The 25,685-nt window shown below is 36.6% G+C and overlaps 1 protein-coding gene across 1 annotated transcript in view; it reads left to right on the top strand.

Annotated features, from left to right (window-relative positions):
- GLIS3 (GLIS family zinc finger 3) overlaps positions 1-25,685 on the top strand; it is a 591,890-nt gene that overhangs the window by 412,247 nt on the left and 153,958 nt on the right. Inside the window, exon 8 of the mRNA XM_053702545.1 lies at positions 25,053-25,221. Within this exon, the coding sequence (XP_053558520.1) occupies positions 25,053-25,221 (169 nt within the window). The remainder of the gene's footprint in view (positions 1-25,052; positions 25,222-25,685) is intronic.

Here is a 25,685-nt window from a genome sequence, read left to right as displayed (position 1 = left end):
ACTTTGGGCTGCAAAAAAGCTAACTGCCCTTTTAAGGGCAATGCCCATCCAAATGCCCTTTTCAGGGCAATGGGGAGCTTAGTTTTTTTAGATAGTATTTTATTTGGGGGTTGGTTGTGTGGGTAGTGGGTTTTACTGTTGGGGGGGTTGTTTGTATTTTTTTTTTTTACAAGTATAAGAGCTGATTACTTTGGGTCAATGCCCCGCAAAAGGCACTTTTAAGGGCTATTGGTAGTTTAGTTTAGGCTAGAGGTTTTTTTTATTTTGGGGTGCTTTTTTACTTTAATAGGGCTATTAGATTAGGTGTAATTAGTTTAAATATCTGTAATTTGTTTATTATTTTCTGTAATTTAGTGTTTGTTTTTGTACTTTAGCTAATTTAATTTAATTTAGCAAATTGTATGTAATTTATTTAATTGTATTTAATTTAGTTTATTTATTTAATTATAGTGTAGTGTTAGGTGTTATTGTAACTTAGGTTAGGTTTTATTTTACAGGTACTTAAAATAAATATTTTAGCTAAGTAGTTATTAAATAGTTAATAACTATTTAGTAACTATTGTACCTAGTTAAAATAAATACAAACTTGCCTGTAAAATAAAAATAAACCCTAAACTAGCTACAATGTAACTATTAGTTATATTGTAGCTAGCTTAGGGTTTATTTTATAGGTAAGTATTTAGTTTTAAATAGGAATAATTTAGTTAATGATAGGAATATTTATTTAGATTTATTTAAATTATATTTAAGTTAGGGGGTGTTAGGTTTAGGGTTAGACTTAGGTTTAGGGGTTAATAACTTTAATATAGTGGCTGCGACGTTGGGGGCGGCAGATTAGGGGTTAATAAATATAATGTAGGTGTCGGCGACATTGGGGAAGGCAGATTAGGTGTTAATAGATATAATGTAGGTGTTGGCGATGTTGGGGGCAGCAGATTAGGGGTTCATAAATATAATGTAGGTGGCGGCGGTGTCCAGAGCGGCAGATTAGGGGTTAAAATATTTATTATAGTGTTTGCGATGTGGGAGGGCCTCGGTTTAGTGGTTAATAGGTAGTTTATGGGTGTTAGTGTACTTTTTAGCATTTTAATTATGAGTTTTATGCTACGGCGTTGTACCATAAAACTCTTAACCACTGACTTTTAAATGCGTTAGGACTCTTGACGGGGTAGGCTGTACTGCTCACTTTTTGGTCTCCCAGGACAGGCTCATAATACTGGTGCTGTGGAAGTCCCATAGAAAAAAAGACTTTACGAAGTTTACATAAGTCGTTTTGCGGTAAGGCCAAAGAAGTGTGCGGTACACCGAAACCTTCAAGACTCGTAATAGCAGCGGGCGTAAAAAAGCAGTGCTAGGACCTCTTAACACTGCTTTTTTACCCTAACACACAACTCGTAATCTAGCCGATAGTTTTGCTTGTTTTTAATAACATTGTGCGCCTAACCAAGCCCCAAAGTATCATATGTATACTGATGTCTACAGAATCCTGCTTGCTACGGTTTGTGTAATAAGTCTTTTCATATGCAGGGAAGGAGGAAGGGGGGAATGTCTGATCTTCCTGCTTTCTCAGCCCCGTTCATTGGGTGTTCCAGCCTAACCTCATCAACAGTGCTAAACTTGGAGCTTCTAAGTAAGTTTTTAAAAGTTTTTATACTGGACTAGTTGGTAAGCCTGCCCAGAGGGCAGTCATGTGTTGTAAATAAAAAAAATAAAAAAATAGAACTACAGAAAAAAATAAACACATTATCCAAAATAAAAAAATTCAACCTAATCGCTATGAAAATAAGAAAAGCCCCCCCCCAAATAAAAACACCCCTAATCTAATGCTAAACTATCAATAGCCCTTAAAAGGAACATTGCCCTAAGTTAAACAGCTCTTTTGCAGTTACAAAAAATTCTAAGTCCCCCTAACAGTAAAACGCACCACCCACCAAACCCCCCCAAATAAATAAACCTAACACTAAAAAACCTAAACTACCCATTGCCCTCAGCTCTTTTAAGAAGTGCCCAGAACCCTAATCTAAAAAAACAAAAACCTAAGTCTAACCCCCCAAAATTAAAAAAAAAACCTAAGTTGAAATTAAACTAAAATTACAGAAAATAAAAACAATCTAATATTACAGAAAATAAAAAACAAAATTATCAAACTTTAAAAAATTAAACCTTATCCCTATGAAGATAAAAAAAAGTCCCCCCCAAAATAAAAAATACCCCCTAATCTAATGCTAAACTACTACCACTAGCCATTAAAAGGGCTTTTTGTAGGGCATTGCCCTAAGTTAAACAGCTCTTTTACATTAAAAATAAGCAAAGTCCTATGGCACCCCAACCACACTAATAAACCTTTAGGCTCCCAATACTAAGCAGTTACCATTTTTTAAAAATGTTTCCAACAAATCTTACAATTTTCAAAAGGCACAATCATATTAGGAGGCGACTTTAACACCCCCCTCCAACCAGACATAGACAGCTCAAACCCCCGCCCCAACACATTAAGAAGCACTACTAGGTATTTATGGAAAAGTATGCGAGACCAAAATTTGTATGATATTTGGAGACTACTAAACCCCTCTAGAAGGGACTATACGTTCTTTTCTTCTCCCCATAAATCCTATAGCAGAATTGATTACTTTTTGCTAAATCAAAAGGGCTTATCTGCCGTCTCAACCGTCAAAATCTCACACACTGCATGGTCTGACCACTCGGCAGTAATACTGCCACTCAACTGGCCTACAGCACCATCAAACACTTACCTTTGGAAACTAGAGGATAACTTACTAACAGCCCCAGAGTTCATAACCAAGATAGAAAAATGAATACCGGAATATTTTCAGTTTAACTCACAGCCACATTCAAACCCCTTTGTAGTCTGGGAAGCGCACAAATGTTACATCAGGGGGGAATTTATTAAGAGACAATCCCACCTTAAAAAGCTTGCTAGACACCACTACCAGCAATTAACTGACACTCTATCTAAGATAGAATACGAGCACAAAATTAACCCCAAAGACCAACAACTGCAAACCAAATTAGAAGAGGCAAGACAAGCAGTCCAGAACCTCCTATTAAAGGAATGCAACCGCATAGCATTAAACACTAGGCAAAAGTTTTATTTTGAAAATAACAGAGCGGGGAAATTATTAGCTAGGGCGTTAAAACTTAAAAAATTAAAGAACTTTGTACTCGAGCTGAAAACTCTGAATAACGGTAAGGTACACTCTACACCAGACATTCTCACTCAGTTCCATACATATTACTCCAAGCTGTATAACCTGAAAGCCAATTCTACACAAATCAACAGCAGTCAAGAGGGAAAACACTACCTACAAAACTCCCGGTTATCAAAAATCTCGAGGTCGCAGGAACGCGACCTGGAGACTCCGATCACCCCAACAGAAATTTCAGAAGCACTCAAACAGATGCCGATAGGAAAAAGCCCAGGCCCAGACGGGTTCACTGTACAATATTACAAAAAATTTCTCCCATTGCTACTACCGCACTTATGCTCCATATTCAATCACACTGACCATGAAAACCCTTTTCCACCTTTTATGCTAGAGGCATATATAACGGTTTTACCAAAACCGGGGAAGACACCAGACGCACCAGCCAATTTTAGACCCATCTCACTTTTGAACGTTGATATTAAAATTTATGCAAAAATTTTGGCCAACAGAATTAATAAACTACTCCCCCAAATAATTCATTTCAACCAAGTAGGTTTTGTCCCCCATAGGGAAGCCAGGGACAATACCATTAAAGTATTAAACCTATTAGAATATTCCCAGACCCACAAAATTCCTACAATGTTTTTGGCCATAGACGCAGAAAAAGCCTTCGATAGGCTAGATTGGCAATTTCTAAAAGACACTATGCTACAATTTGGCTTCAGCCAACCGTTTGTAGGCAAAATATTCTCTCTATATAACGCACCTAGGGCCAGAATTAAGGCAAATGACTCACTATCAGAACCCGTTTTAATCAATAACGGCACGAGACAAGGCTGTCCTCTATCACCCCTTCTGTTTATCATGGCCATGGAAGTACTCGCCCACAACATTAGGAACAATAAAAATATCACGGGCCTAGATATAGGACAAAAACAATACAAAATATCCCTTTATGCGGACGATGTCCTTCTCTCACTAACTAACCCGATCTATCTTTAACTGCCTTTATGGAGGAAGTATCGAAGTATAGCACACACTCAAACTTTAAAATAAACCCTTCCAAGTCAGAATTCCTAGGAATAGCGATGGAACACCACAAGATACAAACAATAAGCACAAAATACCAATTTACTCCGCAACATTCCACGCTAAAATATTTGGGAATACAACTTGCAAAAAACAAGGGAGCCCTCTTCACACATAACTATCAGAATATGCTCAAATTAATACAAACAGAGTTAAACAATTGGCAGCATAAACCCCTATCCTGGCTAGGCAGAATCCATGCCTAAAAAATGAGCATATTACCACGCTTCTTATATCTGTTCCAAACAGTACCAATACAACCACCAACTAATTACATAACCACAATACAAAATATAGCTAACACCTTCATATGGGGCCAAAAAATGCCACGAATCTCAAAAAACACGTTATATCGTAACCGCACTAACGGAGGCCTAGGTGTTCCTAATCTCAAATACTACACACAAGCAGCACAGCTAACTAGAATAGTGGATTGGTGTAAAAACGGGTAAAGTAAGGAATGGGTAATTCTTGAACACGATTTAACGGGTACAAGCAGCCTGGGTAGCGCCTGTTGGCTGCCCACACAGTTGAGATATTTCACTTACTCCATTCCCGTTCTAGTCCAAGACACACTCTCAACATGGGACAAACTTATATCGACACAAAAGGGGATGTCGTCAATCCCCTCCCCGTTAACCCCACTCCTACATAATCCCAAATTTCCAATATACCTAGATACTCCCACAGGCAAACCTTACAACATCCATTCACACCTACCGTGCTATACGATACAGGAAAACGGAAAACTCCTATCTAAAACATCGCTTTTAGAGAAAAACATTTCCCTGTTTAGTAGATGGTTTGAATATTTACAGCTCACACATTTCATCCAGCACAATAAAAGTAGAGACCAATTAGTCAGGAATTTAACGCCTTTTGAGACTTTGTGTTGGACACAAACACCGATGAGAGGATCCCTCTCTTTAATATATAAAAATCTAATAGCCATACACTCCAATAGCCTCCCGGCCTACACGGGATCATGGGAAGCAGAATTAGGTCGGGAAATCTCACCAAAAGATTGGGACATAATATTTATACAAATGGGTAGATCACCCTCCTCAATGTCTATAACCGAGACAAACATGAAAATATTATGTCGATGGTACCTACACCCATGCAGACTAGCTAAAATATATCCACAAGCAGACCCCATGTGCTGGAGAGGTTGCGGTCAACAGGGGACCCTGGCACACATTTGGTGGGGTTGCACGATACTTCAAACATACTGGATAGAGGTACACAGAGAAACAGAAATAGCCCTAAATCTCAAGATCCCATTCGATCCTTTGGCCCTACTGTTCAATAAACCCCCTAAACTGAAATGTAAATATAAATTAATGTTACTCTATATAATGCTTAGTGGAGCCAAACAACTAATACCTCATTATTGGAAATCCCCTCAAATACCCACAATACAAAGCTGGAAGCAAAACGTGACCAGAATACTAGGGCTCTTATTTTGGGAAGGATATGTCCATCTGGCATAAAGGCCTAGAAATTAAATTACAACATAGTGGTTGGATCCAGACAATCTAAAAAGTCAAAACCCTTTAAAAATAGTTGCAGACCTCGATCTTGGGACTGATATTGATATTTACATTAATGTAATATTACTCAATCAATGATAACATATAAGGATGTGTACTTTCACTTTCTGTACCTTCATTTGTTTTCTGTTTTTTGGATAATGTGTCAATTTAAACACCCTACACAGTTATAAAGTGTAATCCATGCCAGTTTTACGGCATGAAAGGAAACTGAGAGACAATGTGACGAATATATTACTGTAGGTCGGTACAACTGTAATAACTGACCCACATCAGGTTAGATAAAGCTTTACACCCTCTAATGGTTTCATGTAAGAAATATGTGATGTGAACTGTAAAAACATTACTTATGTTTTTTTCTTTTTTATTTGCTGTTAACTCTATTATTTTTCAATAAAGCATTTTAAAACTAAAAAAAAAAAAAAACTAAAAAAAAAAAATAAGCAAAGTCCCTCCTAACAGTAAGACCCACCACCCACCAACCCCCCATAAAAAATTAACACTAAAAAAACTAAACTACCCATTGCCCTGAAAAGGGCATTTGTATGGGCATTGCCCTTAAAAGGGCATTCAGCTCTTTTTGCTGCCCATCCCTAATCTAAAAAAAAAGAAAAACCCCCAACATTTAAAAAAAAAAACTAAGTCTAACCTTCAGGTTGGTACTCATGGTTGCTGAAGTCCGGTGGAGAAGGTCCTCTTCTAGGCATTGAAGTCTTCTTCCAAGCAGCCGACATCTTCTTCCAAGCGGGGACCTCCGGCGACAGCGGAACTGAAGACTGGCGACCGCGGAGTGATTAGTGAATTCAAGAAACGCGATTAAAGATGGCGTCCCTTGAAATCCTATAAGCTGATTTGATTCTTCAAATCCAAATCAGCCAATAGCATGAGAGTTACTGAAATACTATTGGCTGTTCAAATTAGCCAATTATCAAATTAGCCCTCCACGCTCCATGGCTCCGCGGTCTCTGGTCTTCAGTTCCAGGGTCGCCGGTCTTCAGTTCCAGGGTCATCGGTCTTCAGCTCCGCCCTCCGCTCCGCGCCGGCTTGTTCCTGGAAGAAGAAAGAAGAGGTCACCGCTTGGAAGACTTCACCACCTGGAACAGGACCAGACTTCAGGAACCATGAGTACCAACCTTGGGATTAGATTTAGGTTTTTAAAAAAAATTGGGGGGTTTGTTTTACTTAGATTAGGGATGGGCAATTCTTAAAAGAGCTAAATGCCCTTTTAAGGGCAACAAAAGAGCTAAATGCCCTTTTAAGAGCAATGCCCATACAAATGCCCATTTCAGGGCAATGGGTTGTTTAGGTTATTTAGTGTTAGGTTTATTTATTTGGGGGGTTTGGTGGGTGGTGGGTTTTACTGTTAGGGGGACTTAGAATGTTTTGTAACTGTTAAAGAGCTGTTTAACTTAGGGCAATGCCCTGCAAAAAGCTCTTTTTAGGGCTATTGGTAGTTTAACATTAGATTAGAGGTGTTTTTATTTGGGGGGGCTTTTTTAATTTTCAGAGGGATTAGGTTTAATTTTTTTATTTTTGTTATTTGTTTATTATTTTCTGTAATGTTAGACTTTTTTATTTTTTGTAATTTTATTTTAATTTAAACTTAGTTTTTTTATTTTTAAAGTAATGTTAGGTTTTTTATTTTGATTGTAATTTTGTATTTTTAATTTAGGTAATTGGGTTTAATTTAGGGGATGTTAGGTTAGGGGGTGTCAGGTTAGGGGGCCTAGTAATTTAGTTAGTTATTTGTGTTGTGGGTTTTGGCAGTTTAAGGGGTTAATATAGGGTAATTAGGTTTATTGCGATGTGGTGGTTTTGCGGTTTAGGGGTTAATAGGGTAATTAGGTTTATTGCGATGAAGGGGTTTTGCGGTTTAGGTGTTAATACTTCGTGTGGGAGGTTTGTTATTTTTTATTTTGGCTGCGTGTGCAGCCACCATTCTGTAGCTGCCTCGTTCTACCAACATTCTATTGAGGATGCGTGCGCAACTGCCGACAGGGACTGACATTACAAACGCAATTATAGTATAGATTTTTGTATCTGTGCATATTCTTCTTTATGGTAGTGTCTATTACATGCAGCTATATGACAATTGGTGTATACTGTCCCTTTAAGTCCACATCCTTAAAGATAACCCCCAATTTATACTGGGATTTATAGATTAGATTAGATGGTTAAACAGACAGGTAAAATGTGATCAAATTGAACCACTGGATTTGAATGTATCCAGTAAACTTTATTAATTATTATTAATTTAAAAAAAAATGCCACTAAAAATACAAAGAAGAGTTCTTAATTAAGACAAGACTGTTGTACATGAAGACATTTTATCTATTATTAGCATTCATCCAAGCTATGAAGTAATTGCACCTCTTAATTACATGTAAATTAAATCAATTACTAAAATTAGTTCTGCATACAGTAAGCTTAGTGAATGTGGCGCTAACCCAGGGGAAAACTAGCTCATTCAATTTTTTTTTATTTACGCAATGTTTGATTTTACGCTTCTTAACAAATATTTGAATTAAGCCTACTTATTCTGCTATCTATAGCATATGAGGCATAACCTTATCAAACAAATTAGTAATGCAAATCCAGTGTGTTTATACCGGTTACTTTAAAGCATATGGTTTTGTGTTTATTTAAATATATTATGATTTAATTGTACTTCCACTTTTTTTTCAGCTTGAAAGACTTTTCATTGTAATCCCGGTTTTCTAAATGCATTGCAGTGACTCAATTAAATTATTTCATCAGTGATTAGAAAAGTAACTTTAATGTTCAATAAAATATTCAGGCTTTGAGCATTAAAGGGGCATGCAACCCAAAATTTTTCTTTCATGATTTAGGTAGAACATGAAATTTGAAATTACTTTCCAATTTACTTCTATTATCTAATTTCCTTCATTCTCGCTGTATTATTTGTTAAAGTAGCAGCAATGCCACCAATCAGCAGCTAGAAGCTAGCTTATTTGCCTCTCCTGAGCTTTCCTAGATAAACCTGTCATTAATGGATAACAAGAGAAGGAAGCATGTTAAATAATAAAAGTAAATTGGAAAGTTCTTTAAAATTGTATGTTTGTCTAAATTATGAATGGCTAATAATGACTTTACTGTTCCTTTAAAGTAAGTTTATTATTTGAAATACTTATATGTTTTATTTTTAATTGGGATGCAATGGTTATACAAATTTAGACAGACTGAAATATATTTCAGTAGATATATTTTTAGGACAAAACATGCACAGTTGGTTTTATATTATGGTATGTTGAAGAATTCATGTTTTTTTAAAATAAATATGCATACAAAAACAGGAAAATTAAAAGGCAGAAAATGTGCTAGAGCATTTTACTCAAACAACCAAATGGCAGACATTTTTCTTAAAGAAACATGTCTTGGGTAAGGATTTCTGTGTATGCAGTGTCTGAGGGAGAACACAGAATTTAATTTTAGAATCTATATTAGTAACATTTAAAGACAGGAGTGATTGGACCTGTACTTCCGAACCTTAGAATGATTTATGAATTACTTAAGCTGATCTAATGTTTAAGCTGTGTACTGGCTTATTTAAACAAAACTTTGTAACCCTCAATTATGTTGGCCCTTTACACCATTCTTGGATGTCTTCCAGCATAAATGATGTATTTTGAACAAGACTGATACATGTCCAAAGACAAGAAAGATGATGTAATTGTTTGACCTCAGGATTTTATCAAGATCGCAAGCTCAATGGAGATTTCTCTACTCCTGAATCTTGATTATTAAGAGTTTCCGATGTGTTCATCTGCCATGTCTAATCAATTGCTACAGCTGCCAATCATTGGTGGTTTTCTTAGAGAATGTTAAAAGACACCTCCAAGCCATAAAACCATCTGTGACCTTTTAACAACTCTGAGATGTCCCATTAATGAACTTCGTTACCCTGATCCCAGTGGCATGTTGTATATGAGATCACAGCAGGTTTAGTAGTATTGAAACGTCCACCCCGCCGACAGCTACAATTTCATCTTCTTTCTTGCATACCATTAGGCACTTGGTTTCCTAGAAAAAAACCACTTTAGTCTCCCAAAAATATATTATTTTACAGTATTTGCAACAGTGTATAAAATTGTCATGCAGGCTTTGAGGCAACAAATATAATAAAACAAAACAGAAACATTTCTGTGTTTTTGATTCCTAACTAAGTAAAAGTGTAATTTATCTCAGATGTTTGATAATGATTTATTAAAGGCCAGATTACAAGTGGAGAAGTATTTAACACTCCCACTCGAACACTAAATCCACTAGAAGTAAGTTTTTTGCGTGCAACTGGTAGTCCTCATATTAAAAGTTAAAAGTAAAGAGTTTTCTCACTTGCGCACTACGATGTGCGTAAAAAGCATAATGTACTCCCCCATAGAAGTCAGTGGAGCAAAAAAAAAGTAGAAAAAACACCCTACTCGTGTGCAAACTCGATTGCATATTTTTAAGTGTGCTAACCTGACATGAAAATATGAATATTTCACATTCCAATGTTCTTGACATAGCAAAATATGTTCTATTTATTCATATATACATATTTATATATACAGTATATGGTGTTTTTTGCACAAATATATATGTATACATGATTATATAGGTATATAGATATATAGATATATATATATATATATTTAAATGTTTACATGTTTTCATGTACTTGACTGCAAAGGGCTCCAATGAATTTATATATATATATATATATATATATATATATATATATATATATATATATATATATATATATATATATATATATATATATATATATATGTATATATATATAATATATATATATATATATGGAAGATGCATGCAAACAAGGTTACACTCATGAGCTCTTCACCCATGTGAAGCAGGCATGGGCACTATTCAACTAAGTTAATAAGCTGGTCATGAAGACCGATTTAAACAAGAATCAGATATTCTGGAACAACTGCCAAAGTTTTTTGCTTGTGTGCGATATGAGAGCAATGGTTCAATAATTACAGCATTCTTGCATATCGTCTTTTTTTGAAAGTGGGATAAAGACCAATTTTGTCCAATCTCTGGACCTTGATTTGGTCTTCCAGATATGCTGGCAGATCTCTGTTAGCGTTGGGATCGGTATTGGCTTGAGTAATTTGGCTGGAATGCAATCAATGCCTGGGCTTTGGAACAACTGCCAAACAGGAAAGCCCCAGGCATTGATTGCATTCCAAAATTGCGAACCTGTGGTGGATCATGGAGAAGACACGCAAATTCTAAAAGGATGTATATATGTGCTTCATTGATTACAGTAAAGCATTCGACTGCGTTGATCATGACAAGCTGTGGAATTGCCTGAAGCAAATGGGCATTCCAGAGAATTTGAAAGAATTGATACGAACACTCTATGAGAATCAGAAAGCTACAGTCAGGACAGCATTTGGAAATACAGACTGGTTTGAGATCGCAAAAGGCATCTGAGAAGGATTCAGCCTATCACCAGCCCTTTCCAATCTGTACACTGAAACGATCATGAGGCGATGTAATCTGGACGAATCACCAGTTGGTGTTAAAATTGTTGGGAGGAACATCAACAACCTTCAATATGCTGACGATATGACTTTGCTTGCGGAAAGTTAAAGGACCTGGAATATCTGGTCAAATAAGAAGGTCAAAGAAGAAAGCGAGGGCACAAGACTGTACCTTAACATCAAGAAAAAAAAAGGTAATGACAACAGCAGGCAATGGCACAGTTCGCATAACAATCCACAATAAAGAAATTGAATCAGCAGAAATCAACAGAAAAATTGCACTTGGTCACAAGGCAATGCAAGGAATGGCAAAAAATTACAAACATGATAATTAATATAATCATATGATGAATGTTAAGGTGTTATTTAAACTCTGTTTTAATCATATAGTGCTAGGTGCTGTGAAACATGTTGCATATATTTTATATTGTAATTGAATGCCATGTAAAATGTTGTTATTATAATCAGTTATTTGTAGAACACCAACAGATTCCAAGCACTATAAACATAGATATAATATGCAAGGTAAAATGTATAGGAAATAAATGCGTAGATGGCCTTGCCAAGAGTTGCACTGTTGTACATAAGCTCTTGTGAAGGTGATCTTCAGAACAGCTGGGCTGATAGGCTTACATACTAAGGGGGTTCAAGGGGATGGCAAAAGGAGAAGAGGAACAAAGATAAGAAATGTTAGTGTATATTGTATGCAACCCTGAACAGTAGAGTCTTTAAGGAGGGCTTGAAAGTTTGAGAACTGGGGGAGAGTCTTGTGGAGCGAGACAGAGGGTTCCACAAGATTGGAGAAGTCCTGTAGATGGGAATATGAAGAGGTAATAAGGAAGAGAGATGGAGGTCATGAGCAGAGTGAAGGGGATGGTAGGAAGAGTATTTGGAGACAAGGTTGGAGATATAGGGGAGGGTAGTGTTACTTAGAGCCTTGAATGTCAGAGTCAGAATTATGTGTTTTATTCTGGAAGTTAGAGGAAGCTAATGAAGGGATTGGCAGATAGGTGCAGAAGATGAGGAGCGACATGTAAGAAAGATCAGCCTGGCAGAGGCATTCATTATGGATTATAAAGTAGGAAATGAGAGAGTGGACTAAAATCTTAGTTGTGTCTTGTGTGAGAAAGTGGCAACATTTGGAGATGTTTTAAGGTGAAAAAAGCAGGAATTAGCTAAAGGCTGGATGAATCTTGTATGTATTTATTAATAAACGGCTAGATTACGAGTTTTGTGCTAAGAGCGGCTCGGTACTAACTTGCAAGTTATTTCCACCGCTCATCTCCCTATAGCGCTGCTATTACAGGTTTGCATAAACCCGGCGTTAGCAGGCAATATTGCAGCGTTGAGCAAAATTGAGCTCCATACCACACTCAAATACCAGTGCTGCTTTGAGCTGGTTTTACTTGCTCATGCACGATTTCCCCATAGACATCAATGGGGAGAGCTGGCTAAAAAAAAACACCTGCAAAAAAGGAGTGTAAAGCTCCATAAAGCAGCCCCATTGATTCCTATGTGGAAAGAAAAGTTATGATTACACCTAACACCCTAACATAAACCCTGAGTCTAAACACCCCTAATCTGCCACCCCTGACATCGCTGACACCTACATTACACTTATTAACCCCTAATTTGCCATCCCCGACATCTCCGCCACCTACCTACACTTATTAACCCCTAATCTGCCGCCCCCAATGTCGCTGACACCCACCTACACTTATTAACCCCTAACTGCCGCCCCCAATGTCGTCGCTACCTACCTACACTTATTAACCCCTAATCTTCCGCCCCAATGTTGCCGTCACTACAGTAAAGTTATTAGCCCCTAAACCTAACCCTAAGTCTAACCCTAACACCCCTAACTTTAATATAATTAAAATAAATCTAATTAAAAATTCCTATCATTAACTAAATAATTCCTATTTAAAACTAAATACTTACCTATAAAATAAACCCTAAGCTAGCTACAATATAACTAATAGTTACATTGTAGCTATCATTCAGCTAGATTTCGAGTTTTGCGTTATGAGTGAAAAAGCGCCGATATTATAAGCTTTTTCTGGGAGGCCAAAAAGTGAGCGGTACAGCCTATCCCGCAAGATTCGTAACGCAATCTAAAGTCAGTAGTTATGAGTTTTACGTTACAAAGCTGTAGCATAAAACTCATAACTAAAGTGCTAAAAAGTACACTAACACCCATAAACTACCTATTAACCCCTAAACTGAGGCCCTCCCGCATCGCAAACACTATAATAAAATTATTAACCCCTAATCTGCCACTCCGGACATCGCCACCACTATAATAAACATATTAACCCCTAAACCGCCGCACTCCCGTATCGCAAACACTAGTTAAATATTTTTAACCCCTAATCTGCCGCACCTAACATCGTCGCCACCTACCTACATTTATTAACCCCTAATCTGCCGCCCCAACGTCGCCGCCACTATACTAAATTTATTAACCCTTAAACCTAAGTCTAACCCTAACCCTAAATATAATTAAAATAAATCTAAATAAAAATTACTATCATTAACTAAATAATTCCTATTTAAAACTAAATACTTACCTATAAAATAAACCCTAAGCTAGCTAATAGTTACATTGTAGCTATCTTAGGTTTTATTTTTATTTTACAGGCAAGTTTGTATTTATTTTAACTAGGTAAAAAAGTTAGTAAATAGTTATTAACTATTTACTAACTACCTAGCTAAAATAAAAACAAATTTACCTGTAAAATGAAACCTAACCTGAGCTACACTAACACCTAACCTTACACTACAATTAAATAAATTACATTTATTAAATACAATTACCTAAATTACAAAAACAAACAAACACTAAATTACACAAATAAAAAAAATTATCAAATATTTAAACTAATTACACCTATTCTAATAGCACTATCAACATAAAAAAGACCCCCCAAAATAAAAAAAACCCTAGCCTAAACTAAAGTACCAATAGCCCTTAAAAGGGCATTTTGCGGGGCATTGCCCTAAAGAAATCAGCTCTTTTACCTGTAAAAAAAAATATACAAACAACCCCCCCAACAGTAAAACCCACCACCCACACAACCAACCCCCCAAATAAAATCCTAACTAAAATAACCTAAGCTCCCCATTGCCCTGAAAAGGGCATTTGGATAGGCATTGCCCTTAAAAGGGCATTTAGCTCTTTTTTCTGCCCAAACCCTAACCTAAAAATAAAACCTACCCAATAAACCCTTAAAAAAACCTAACACTAACCCCCGAAGATCCCCTTACAGTTTTGAAGACCGGACATCCATCCTCAACGAAGTCTTCATTCAAGCGGCAAGAAGTCCTCAACGAAGCCGGGAGAAGTCTTCATCCAAGCCGGCAGAAGTGGTCCTCCAGATGGGCAGAAGTCTTCATCCAGACAGCATCTTCTATCTTCATCCATCCGGCGCGGAGCGGGTCCATCTTCAAGACATCCAGCGCGGAGCAGCCTCTTCAATCGAAGTCTTCTTCCAGAATGAAGGTTCCTTTAAATTATGTCATCCAAGATGGCGTCCCTTGAATTCCAATTGGCTGATAGAATTCTATCAACCAATCGGAATTAAAGGTGAAAAAATCCTATTGGCTTAAGCAATCAGCCAATAGGATTGAGCTTCAATCCTATTGACTGATCCAATCAGCCAATAGGATTGAGCTTGCATTCTATTGGCTTATTGGAACAACCAATAGAATGCAAGCTCAATCCTATTGGCTGATTGCATCAGCCAATAGGATTTTTTCACCTTTAATTCCGATTTGCTGATAGAATTCTATCAGCCAATCGGAATTCGAGGGATGCCATCTTGGATGATGTCACTTAAATGAACGTTCATTCCAGAAGAGTCATCGTAAAAAGTGGATGCTCCGCACCGGATGTCTTGAAGATGGACCCGCTCTGTGCCGGATGGATGAAGATAGAAGATACCGTCTGGATGAAGACTTCTGCCCGTCTGGAGGACCACTTCTGCCGGGTTGGATGAAGACTTCTCCCGGCTTCATTGAGGACTTCTTGTTACTTGGATGAAGACTTCTCCCGGCTTCATTGAGGATGGATGTCCGGTCTTCAAAACTGTAAGGGGATCTTCGGGGCTTAGTGATAGTTTTTTTTAAGGGTTTATTGGGTGGGTTTTATTTTTAGATTAGGGTTTGGGCAGAAAAATAGCTAAATGCCCTTTTAAGGTCAATGGGGAGCTTAGGTTTTTTTAATTAGGATTTTATTTGGGGGGTTGGTTGTGTGGGTGGTGGGTTTTACTGTTGGGGGTTGTTTGTATTTTTCTTTACATGTAAAATAGCTGATTTCTTTGGGGCAATGCCCAGCAAAAGGCCCTTTTAAGGGCTATTGGTAGTTTAGTTTAGGCTAGGGTTTTTTTTGTTTATTTTGGGGGGTCTTTTTATGTTGACAGTGCTATTAGAATAGGTGTAATTAGTTTAAATATCTGATAATTTGTTTTTTATTTTGTGTAATTTAGTGTTTGTTTTTTTTTTTGTTGTAATACAAACTTGCCTGTAAAACAAAAATAAAACCTAAGATAGCTACAATGTAACTATTAGTTATATTGTAGCTAGCTTAGGGTTTATTTTATAGGCAAGTATTTAGTTTTAAAAAGGAATGATTTAGTTAATGATAGCAATTTTTATTTAGATTTATTTTAATTATATTTAAGTTAGGGGGTGTTAGGGTTAGACTTAGGTTTAGGGGTTAATACATTTAGTATAGTTGTGGCGACGTTGGGGACGGCAGATTAGGGGTTAATAAATGTAGGTAGGTGGTGGCGATGTTAGGGGCGGCAGATTAGGGGTTAATAATATTTATCTAGTGTTTGCGATGCGGGAGTATGGCAGTTTAGGGGTTAATATGTTTATTATAGTGGCGGCGACGTTGGGGTTTATAAGTGTAGGTAAGTTGCAGCGACATTGGGGGCAGGACATTAGGGGCTAATAAATATAATGTAGGTGTCGGCGATAGTGGGGGCAGAAGATTAGGGGTTAATAAGTATAATGTAGGTGTCGGCGATGTCGGGGGCAGCAGATTAGGGGTGTTTAGACTCGGGGTTTATGTTAGGGTGTTAGGTGTAAGCATAAATTTTGTTTCCCATTGGAATCAATGGGGCTGCGTTACAAAGCTTTACGCTGCTTTATTGCAGGTGTTAGGCTTTTTTTCAGCCGGCTCTCCCCATTGATGTCTATGGGGAAATTGTGCACAAGCACGTAAAACCAGCTCAAAGCAGCGCTGGTATTTGTGTGCGGTATGGAGCACAATTTTGCTCTACGCTCACTTCTTGCCTATGAAAACCTGTAATACCAGCGCTGTAGGGAAGTGAGCGGTTACAATAACTTGCAGGTTTGCACCGCACCCCTGTTAATGCAAAACTCGTAATCTAGCCGTTAGGTTTTATTGTTATTTTACAGCTAAGTTTGTATTTATTTTAACTAGGTAGAATAGTTAGTAAATAGTTATTAACTATTTACTAACTATCTAGTTAAAATATACATACAAATTTACCTGTAAAATAAAACCTAACCTGAGTTACACTAACACCTAACCTTACACTACAATTAAATAAATTACATGAATTAAATACAATTACTAAAAAACAAACACTAAATTACACAAAATAAAAAAGAAATGATCAAATATTTAAACTAATTACACCTAATCTAATAGCCCTATCAAAATAAAAAAGCCCCCCCCCCCCCCATAAAAAAAAAACCTAGCCTACAATAAACTACCAATGGCCCTTAAAAGTTATTTCATTAATGTAATTTATTTAATTGTAGTGTAAGGGTTAGGTGTTAGTGTAACTCAGGTTAGGTTTTATTTTACAGGTAAATTTGTATTTATTTAAACTAGATAGTAAATAGTTAATAACTATTTAGTAACTAGTCTACCTAACTTACTGTAAAATAAAAATAAAACCTAAGATAGATACAATGTAACTATTAGTTAATTGTAGCTAGCTTAGGGTTTGTTTTACAGGTAAGTATTTAGTTTTAAATAGGAATTATTTAGTTAATGATAGTAATATTTATTTAGATTTATTTTAATTATATTAAAGTTAGGGGTGTTAGGGTTAGGGTTAGACTTAGGGTTAGGTATAGGGGTTAATAACTTTAGTATAGTGGCAGTGATTTTGGGGGCAGCAGATTAGGGGTTAATAACAGTAATGTGGTTGCGGCGATGTTAGGGACAGCAGATTAGGTGTTAATAATATTGGCGGTTTAGGGGTTAATATGTTTATTATAGTGGTGGCGATGTCCAGAGCAGCAGATTAGGGGTTAATCATTTTATTTTTAGTGTTTGCGATGCGGGAGGGCCTCAGTTTAGGGGTTAATAGGTAGTTTATGGGTGTTAGTGTACTTTTTAGCACTTTAGTTATGAGTTTTATGGTACGGCATTGTAGCATAAAACCCATACTACTGACTTTCAGTTTATGGTATGGATCTTGACGGTATAGGCTGCATCGCTCACTTTTTGGCCAGACAGGCAGACTCATAATACCGGCGCTGTGGAAGTCCCATTGAAAAAGTACTTTTTAAAAGCTGCGGTAGTTACGTTGCGTTCCGGCCAAAAAAGTGTGCGGGACAAATATACCTGCAAGACTCGTAATACCAGTGGTAGTAAAAAAGAGCCATAACGATGCTTTTTCACTCATACCACAAAACTTGTAATCTAGCCGATAGATACTTAAATTAATATGATACAAATAGCCTTAGTTTGAAAGGTTGTTTAAACAACAAATTTGTCAGCCCCTTGCTCTTGGATAAGTAGCTTTTCAGCAGGCAGTCAGCAGGGCAACTGAGAGGAACCCTTCTAACATATTGTGCACCCAGATTTTGTGAGCATAGAACCTTTGTGACATTATTTGCGGTTTTATTTATATATATATATATATATATATATATATATATATATATATATATATATATATATATATATATATATATATATATATATATACAGAGAGAGAGAGAGAGAGAGAGAGAGAGAGAGAGAGAGAGAGAGAAATATATATATATATATATACAGGGAGTGCAGAATTATTAGGCAAGTTGTATTTTTGAGGATTAATTTTATTATTGAACAACAACCATGTTCTCAATGAACCCAAAAAACTCATTAATATCAAAGCTGAATAGTTTTGGAAGTAGTTTTTAGTTATAGCTATTTTAGGGGGATATCTGTGTGTGCAGGTGACTATTACTGTGCATAATTATTAGGCAACTTAACAAAAAACAAATATATACCCATTTCAATTATTTATTTTTACCAGTGAAACGAATATAACATCTCAACATTCACAAATATACATTTCTGACATTCAAAAACAAAACAAAAACAAATCAGTGACCAATATAGCCACCTTTCTTTGCAAGGACACTCAAAAGCCTGCCATCCATGGATTCTGTCAGTGTTTTGATCTGTTCACCATCAACATTGCGTGCAGCAGCAACCACAGCCTCCCAGACACTGTTCAGAGAGGTGTACTGTTTTCCCTCCTTGTAAATCTCACATTTGATGATGGACCACAGGTTCTCAATGGGGTTCAGATCAGGTGAACAAGGAGGCCATGTCATTAGATTTTCTTCTTTTATACCCTTTCTTGCCAGCCACGCTGTGGAGTACTTGGACGCGTGTGATGGAGCATTGTCCTACATGAAAATCATGTTTTTCTTGAAGGATGCAGACTTCTTCCTATACCACTGCTTGAAGAAGGTGTCTTCTAGAAACTGGCAGTAGGACTGGGAGTTGAGCTTGACTCCATCCTCAACCCGAAAAGGCCCCACAAGCTCATCTTTGATGATACCAGCCCAATCCAGTACTCCACCTCCACCTTGCTGGCGTCTGAGTCGGACTGGAGCTCTCTGCCCTTTACCAATCCAGCCACGGGCCCATCCATCTGGCCCATCAAGACTCACTCTCATTTCATCAGTCCATAAAACCTTAGAAAAATCAGTCTTGAGATATTTCTTGGCCCAGTCTTGACGTTTCAGCTTGTGTGTCTTGTTCAGTGGTGGTCGTCTTTCAGCCTTTCTTACCTTGGCCATGTCTCTGAGTATTGCACACCTTCTGCTTTTGGGCACTCAAGTGATGTTGCAGCTCTGAAATATGGCCAAACTGGTGGCAAGTGGCATCTTGGCAGCTGCACGCTTGACTTTTCTCAGTTCATGGGCAGTTATTTTGCGCCTTGGTTTTTCCACACGCTTCTTGCGACCCTGTTGACTATTTTGAATGAAACGCTTGATTGTTCGATGATCACGCTTCAGAAGCGTTGCAATTTTAAGAGTGCTGCATCCCTCTGCAAGATATCTCACTATTTTTGACTTTTCTGAGCCTGTCAAGTCCTTCTTTTGACCCATTTTGCCAAAGGAAAGGAAGTTGCCTAATAATTATGCACACCTGATAAAGGGTGTTGATGTCATTAGACCACACCCCTTCTCATTACTTAGATGCACATCACCTAATATGCTTAATTGGTAGTAGGCTTTCGAGCCTATACAGCTTGGAGTAAGACAACATGCATAAAGAGGATGATGTGGTCAAAATACTCATTTGCCTAATAATTCTGCACTCCCTGTATATATATATATATATACACACAGTATATACTGCCAGAATGATTTCTATGCTTCACAGTGTAACGGGGTTTCCAAATAATTCCCCTTTAGAAGTTATTGCAACACACTGAATTTGGATTGGCAAAATTCAGTGTGTTAATTTGGAGAATATTTTGCCTAATTCAGTGTGATATAAAAAGTTTCTTTCCATATTATACATTGTAGGCTTGCTAGATATTTGATGCACATTAATCACAGTCTAGGGTTAGTCATTATATTTTATATTTAGTCACTACATATTCATAAGTGAAACCTGGTTGTCATAAAGAGATATAAAAGCAGATAGCAATCATTTTCATACTGTCCCAGATCTTGAAGGATTATGGAAATGCTACTGAAAGTATACTCTTTTTTTTTTTTTTTTCTTCCATTCTGCTTTGTAGTTGACATTTCAATGTGTTAGCAGTTAATGTGAGAAAAGGAAAAATGTTTGATCTGCTAAAAAATACTTGACCATTGTATCTGTCATATTACATTGGAAACATGTGCTAGAGGTAATTTGTAACATTCTCAGTTTAAAAGTAGAAGACAATGAAGAAGCAATTAGAGCAGCCGTTTAACCTGTGTTTGAGGAATTTAGCTGGGTCTGTACACAGGCCTTAGAATGCTTAACCCTACTGATGACAGAATTGGCTTCAAAACACTTCAAGGGAATCCTTTTAATGACCAATTGGAGATTGTTCAAGCGGCAGATGGTTTTGTACAACTTAAAATTATCGTACTGATAGTGGAAGTGGTGATATCTACTACAACTAAGTTTATGTTCTCTGGGCAAAGCTTCACAAAGTTGCTTATTACATTATGTTCTTTATTTTCTTAAACGCAAACCTACATTTTTATTCTTTTTTATCTACAATTGGCATCAGTAGGTGCTATTCATGGCAAGAATCTGGTGCATCCTTTTTACAGGGGTTTGATTCTTTATTGACTGATATACATGTACAGTCTATATAGACAGGTTATGATGTGAGTCTTTAGAGTTAAAGGGACAGTGTACATTAATGTTCATTTAAGTGTATGCAATACACACTACTATAAAGAAGAATATACACACTTAAAACCTTTTAGAAACTTTGTTAGAAGCTCCCAGTTTAGCACTGTTGATGAGGGTAGGCTAAGACACCCAGTTAAAGGGGCTGGGAAAGCAGGAAGAGCAGACACTCCTCCCTCCCCTGAATATGAAAATACAGATTACACAAACAGGAGCAAGGAAAAATCTGTAGACATCAGTATACATCTAAAACCTTGGGGCTTGGTTAGGAGTCTTAAAAAAATAAGCAAAACCATGTATTGTTACAAAAACACTACCAGATGGGCTATATAAATAGATCATCTACAAATCATGTATGCAAAGAAAAATCTATTGTACAATGTCCCTTTGACTGCATCTGATTTTGAGAGATTTTACTGGTTCACACTTATTAGCGGAATGTTTTGGATATGTCAGGTTTTCTAGTGTTTGTACTTGACATATGCAGACAAACCACTACTGGGATATTCCTGTGTGAGTAAACCGAAATATCTATAGTTATAATTAACTTATCTGTACTCATACAGTGATATCCTTAAAATATAGTCTCTTTCTCTTGAAAATACATTTTGGATAACCCAATCGCCCTCTAGCCCTTTCTACCACTGTGATATACTGTATCAAGTAATATAAATATGATGGTGACTGGAGATTCAGTTATTTATATATGTATATATTTAGTTATCAGGTTTCTGAGATAATTTGTGATAAGAGAGGATCCAATTATCATGTTCCTTGCAGTAAAACATTACAATTCTAACAAAGCTTGAGAAAGAAAGGTATAGATGAGATCATATAACTATCAAATTAAATGGATCAATATCATTTTTCTAGATTTCCACTCTTCCCCTTGCTTACCAGAGTATGCCAATGGTGTCACAGATAGTTTCAACACATTGGATAGCAGTTTTTGCTGTCCTGTTTGGCAGCACATGGGTTAAAACTGCTTATTTTAAAAAAAAATGTTCTGCTTTGTAATTGTAGAATTCACTACTTATTACACATGAACGACTAATTAGATTCCAAATTTATCCCCAAGGCCACTGACGCAGTCCTAGTTTAAATGGAGCATCATAGCTTTACTGCCAGGAAACTGGGATTAGCCACATATACAAAGATGAGTAAGATATAAAGCCAGATGTAAAACTCAATTCCAGGGGATGGAGCATAAAATAAATTAATTTTTATAATTCACATCTTCAATACCCTTAAAGGGACAGTAAACTCAAAATGTAATTTACCAGCGAAAATACTTTTCAATCTACTTTCTTTATTTAGTTGATCACAATCTTCAGGTTGTTTTAGGCTGATAATGATTTCTGATCATTGGTAAATATTTTTAGTATGGTTTTTTTGTAGTGATCACAATCAAAAAATACCTCTGCTGATAATACCCTACATGTAAACATTGTTTTTTTGCTGAAAACAGCATTTGTTATTTTTCCTTGTAAATAACCTGTTATAACAAATGTACACAATAACAGACAAACAAAATGGCGATATCAGATTTTTATGGATTACATAATCTGTTGAAGGATCTGTATATTGATTGATCCCTTTTAATAGTGTGTAATGATGCTTATAGGTGACACGTGCAATTAACTTGTTGTGTTCCAAAACCAAAGTATTGTATGTGCATTTTTTGAGTAGGGACATTATGGATACATGTGTGTTTGTTGGTTATTGATTACACTCATTTTTATAATTTTGAAAGTGCTTAAAGATAGATGGTAAAAGGTGCTGCAAAGGGCTTTACCATTTATATGCATAGATACACATGTCTAAATATGTGCAAGTATGAAAATATATATTTATATACAGTAAGTGTATATGTGTGTACAGATGTATTTATGTATTTATATGTGTATATATGTACTTACATACATATACACATATAAACACCTAAATATATCTGTAATCATATGTGTGTGTGTGTGCAGTCAAATACCTGAAAACATGAAAAAGCTATTTTTTCCAATATTAATATTTGATAATGGTTTTAACTATGTACGGTAAATATTTCACATTTTAATGTTCTTCACATAGGGGAATATGTACTAAATATTTTTAAATATATATTCCTCTCTCTCTCTCTCTCTCTCTCTCTCTCTCTCTCTCTCTCTCTCTCTCTCTCTCTCTCTCTATATATATATATATATATATATATATATATATATATATATAGGAATTTTGTAATGGATTGGAGTGACTTCCATTTTGAAACTTTATAAAAAGCCATGCAAAACATTCATAATGGATTGGAAAGTGGCACTTTTTGCATTACTTCTATTATATAGGAAGCAGAAGAAAAAATAAACAGCAACTGGGAAGAAATGTATTATTTTTTACTTTTCATTTAGTAGAGGTGATGAGATAATCTCCAGAAACAATTCCCCACAATGCATCAATAAAGGCTGACCATCTTCACTGTGCTCCAGGGATTACAGTTCCCCTCAATACATTAATAAAGGCTTACCATCTTCACTGTGCTCCAGGGATTACAGTTCCCCTCAATACATTAATAAAGGCTGACCATCTTCACTGTGCTCCAGGGATTACAGTTCCCCTCAATACATTAATAAAGGCTGACCATCTTCACTGTGCTCCAGGGATTACAGTTCCCCTCAATACATTAATAAAGGCTGACCATCTTCACTGTGCTCCAGGGATTACAGTTCCCCTCAATACATTAATAAAGGCTGACCATCTTCACTGTGCTCCAGGGATTACAGTTCCCCTCAATACATTAATAAAGGCTGACCATCTTCACTGTGCTCCAGGGATTACAGTTCCCCTCAATACATTAATAAAGGCTGACCATCTTCACTGTGCTCCAGGGATTACAGTTCCCCTCAATACATTAATAAAGGCTGACCATCTTCACTGTGCTCTAGGGATTACAGTTCCCCTCAATACATTAATAAAGGCTGACCATCTTCACTGTGCTCCAGGGATTACAGTTCCCCTCAATACATTAATAAAGGCTGACCATCTTCACTGTGCTCTAGGGATAGATGATTGACATTTAAGAGCAAACACACTTGGTTTGTTCTGAGTCCATCAAAGGAAAACTATGCTTAAAATGTTTCTTTCATCCATATGAAACAGCAGCATCAAAACATGTTGATGGAAAAGGTTTTAAAATTAAAATTTAAAATGATACAGCAGTTTTAGTTGTGTACTTCCTAATAATGCGTATTGGCTAATAGGAACTTCCTACCAGTACTCATTAGGGCATATTTATCAAGCTCTGTATGGAGCGTGATGCCCCTTGTTTCTAAAGACTGCTGCTCCATAACTTGTCTGCCTGCTCTGAGGCGGCGGACAGAAATCAACCCGATCAAATACGATCGGGTTGATTGACACCCCCTGCTAGCACCGGATTGGCCGCGAATCTGCAGGGGGCGGCATTGCACCAGCAGTTCACAAGAACAAGCGTATGCTGTCGACATTTATCGATGTGCAGTGGAGATGATACGCTACTTTGTCTCATGTCCACTCGCACATTGATAAATATACCCCATTGGCTGATAGGTACTTCCTGTCTGCTTATTTATTGATTCATATGTCCTGCTAATGATCACTGAGCATTAGTAAGAAGTACCTATAAACTAGTAAGTCTTAGTAGAAAGCACACACATTATACTGATTTATTAATTTAAATTAAAACATTTTATACTTTAGATATATTTCAAGCAAATATGTGTATGTGTTTATATGTTGTCTTTCATATGGATGACCTTTTTTAATATTATATTTTATAGTTTCCTGTTATAGCTATACTTTTCTTTTCCCCCCATGTGTTAATCTGACCCAGTACTGATAACCCAATATATATTTTTAACTAGCTGGCCAGTTTAAGACATTATTTCAGTTTATTCATATCAATTATTTGTCCCAGTGATATAATGTCTGCTACAGAGAGACAAATAAATGTAACCCTTTACACATATTTTGAATATGGTTTCTATTCTCAATAATACTTGATGCTGTTTAGGAACAGGGCGTTCTTTCATTACAGGCATATCAGATACTCTAACAAAGTATTTCTATTATGTTACAGGTACCATGTTCTCTAGCACACATTCAAGCAGAAGTGGAACAGCTGGGGCTGCTGCACCCCCACCTCTGCCTACCAGTCACCCTTCTCCTGGAAGTAACATGCAGAGCAGCCCACATAATCCTCCACCCCAACTACCTCCTCTCACCCCAATGGAAACGGGATCTGAGAGGTAGGAACAGTTTATTGCACTTGGTGTACTCAGATCTTAGATCACTATATATGGGATACTTACATATTTTTAAAGTGAAAGTAATTTTAGTAGATACATCAGGATTTATTATATATTAATTAGCACATATAATTTACAGTTTTTAGTAAAGGAACACATGGCAGTTGGGTGGCATAACAAGTAAAGGTGCTGTTGTGAGACTCAGGTACCCAGGGAAAGAAAAGCATTGTACTGGATGCCAGAGCCATTTTCTTGGCACCATGGTAGTTGTCTAGCCAATAGTTTAATTTACAAACTGGTCAGAGGTGACAGACAATGTGTAGTTGTTTAAAAAGAGATTAAGTATGCATATTTATAACAGATACATCTCTGTGAAATCTAACCACATACATCTATAGAGGTATTGTCCAAAAATAAATATACGTGAGTCTGGTCAATAGAACTGTGGAAGTATAAAGAGTTAT

This window comes from Bombina bombina, chromosome 2 (genome assembly GCF_027579735.1).
Source record: "Bombina bombina isolate aBomBom1 chromosome 2, aBomBom1.pri, whole genome shotgun sequence".
Taxonomy (NCBI): Eukaryota; Metazoa; Chordata; class Amphibia; order Anura; family Bombinatoridae; genus Bombina; species Bombina bombina.
Note: the sequence above shows the minus strand (reverse complement) of the source record. Positions and strands in the feature narration are given on the sequence as shown.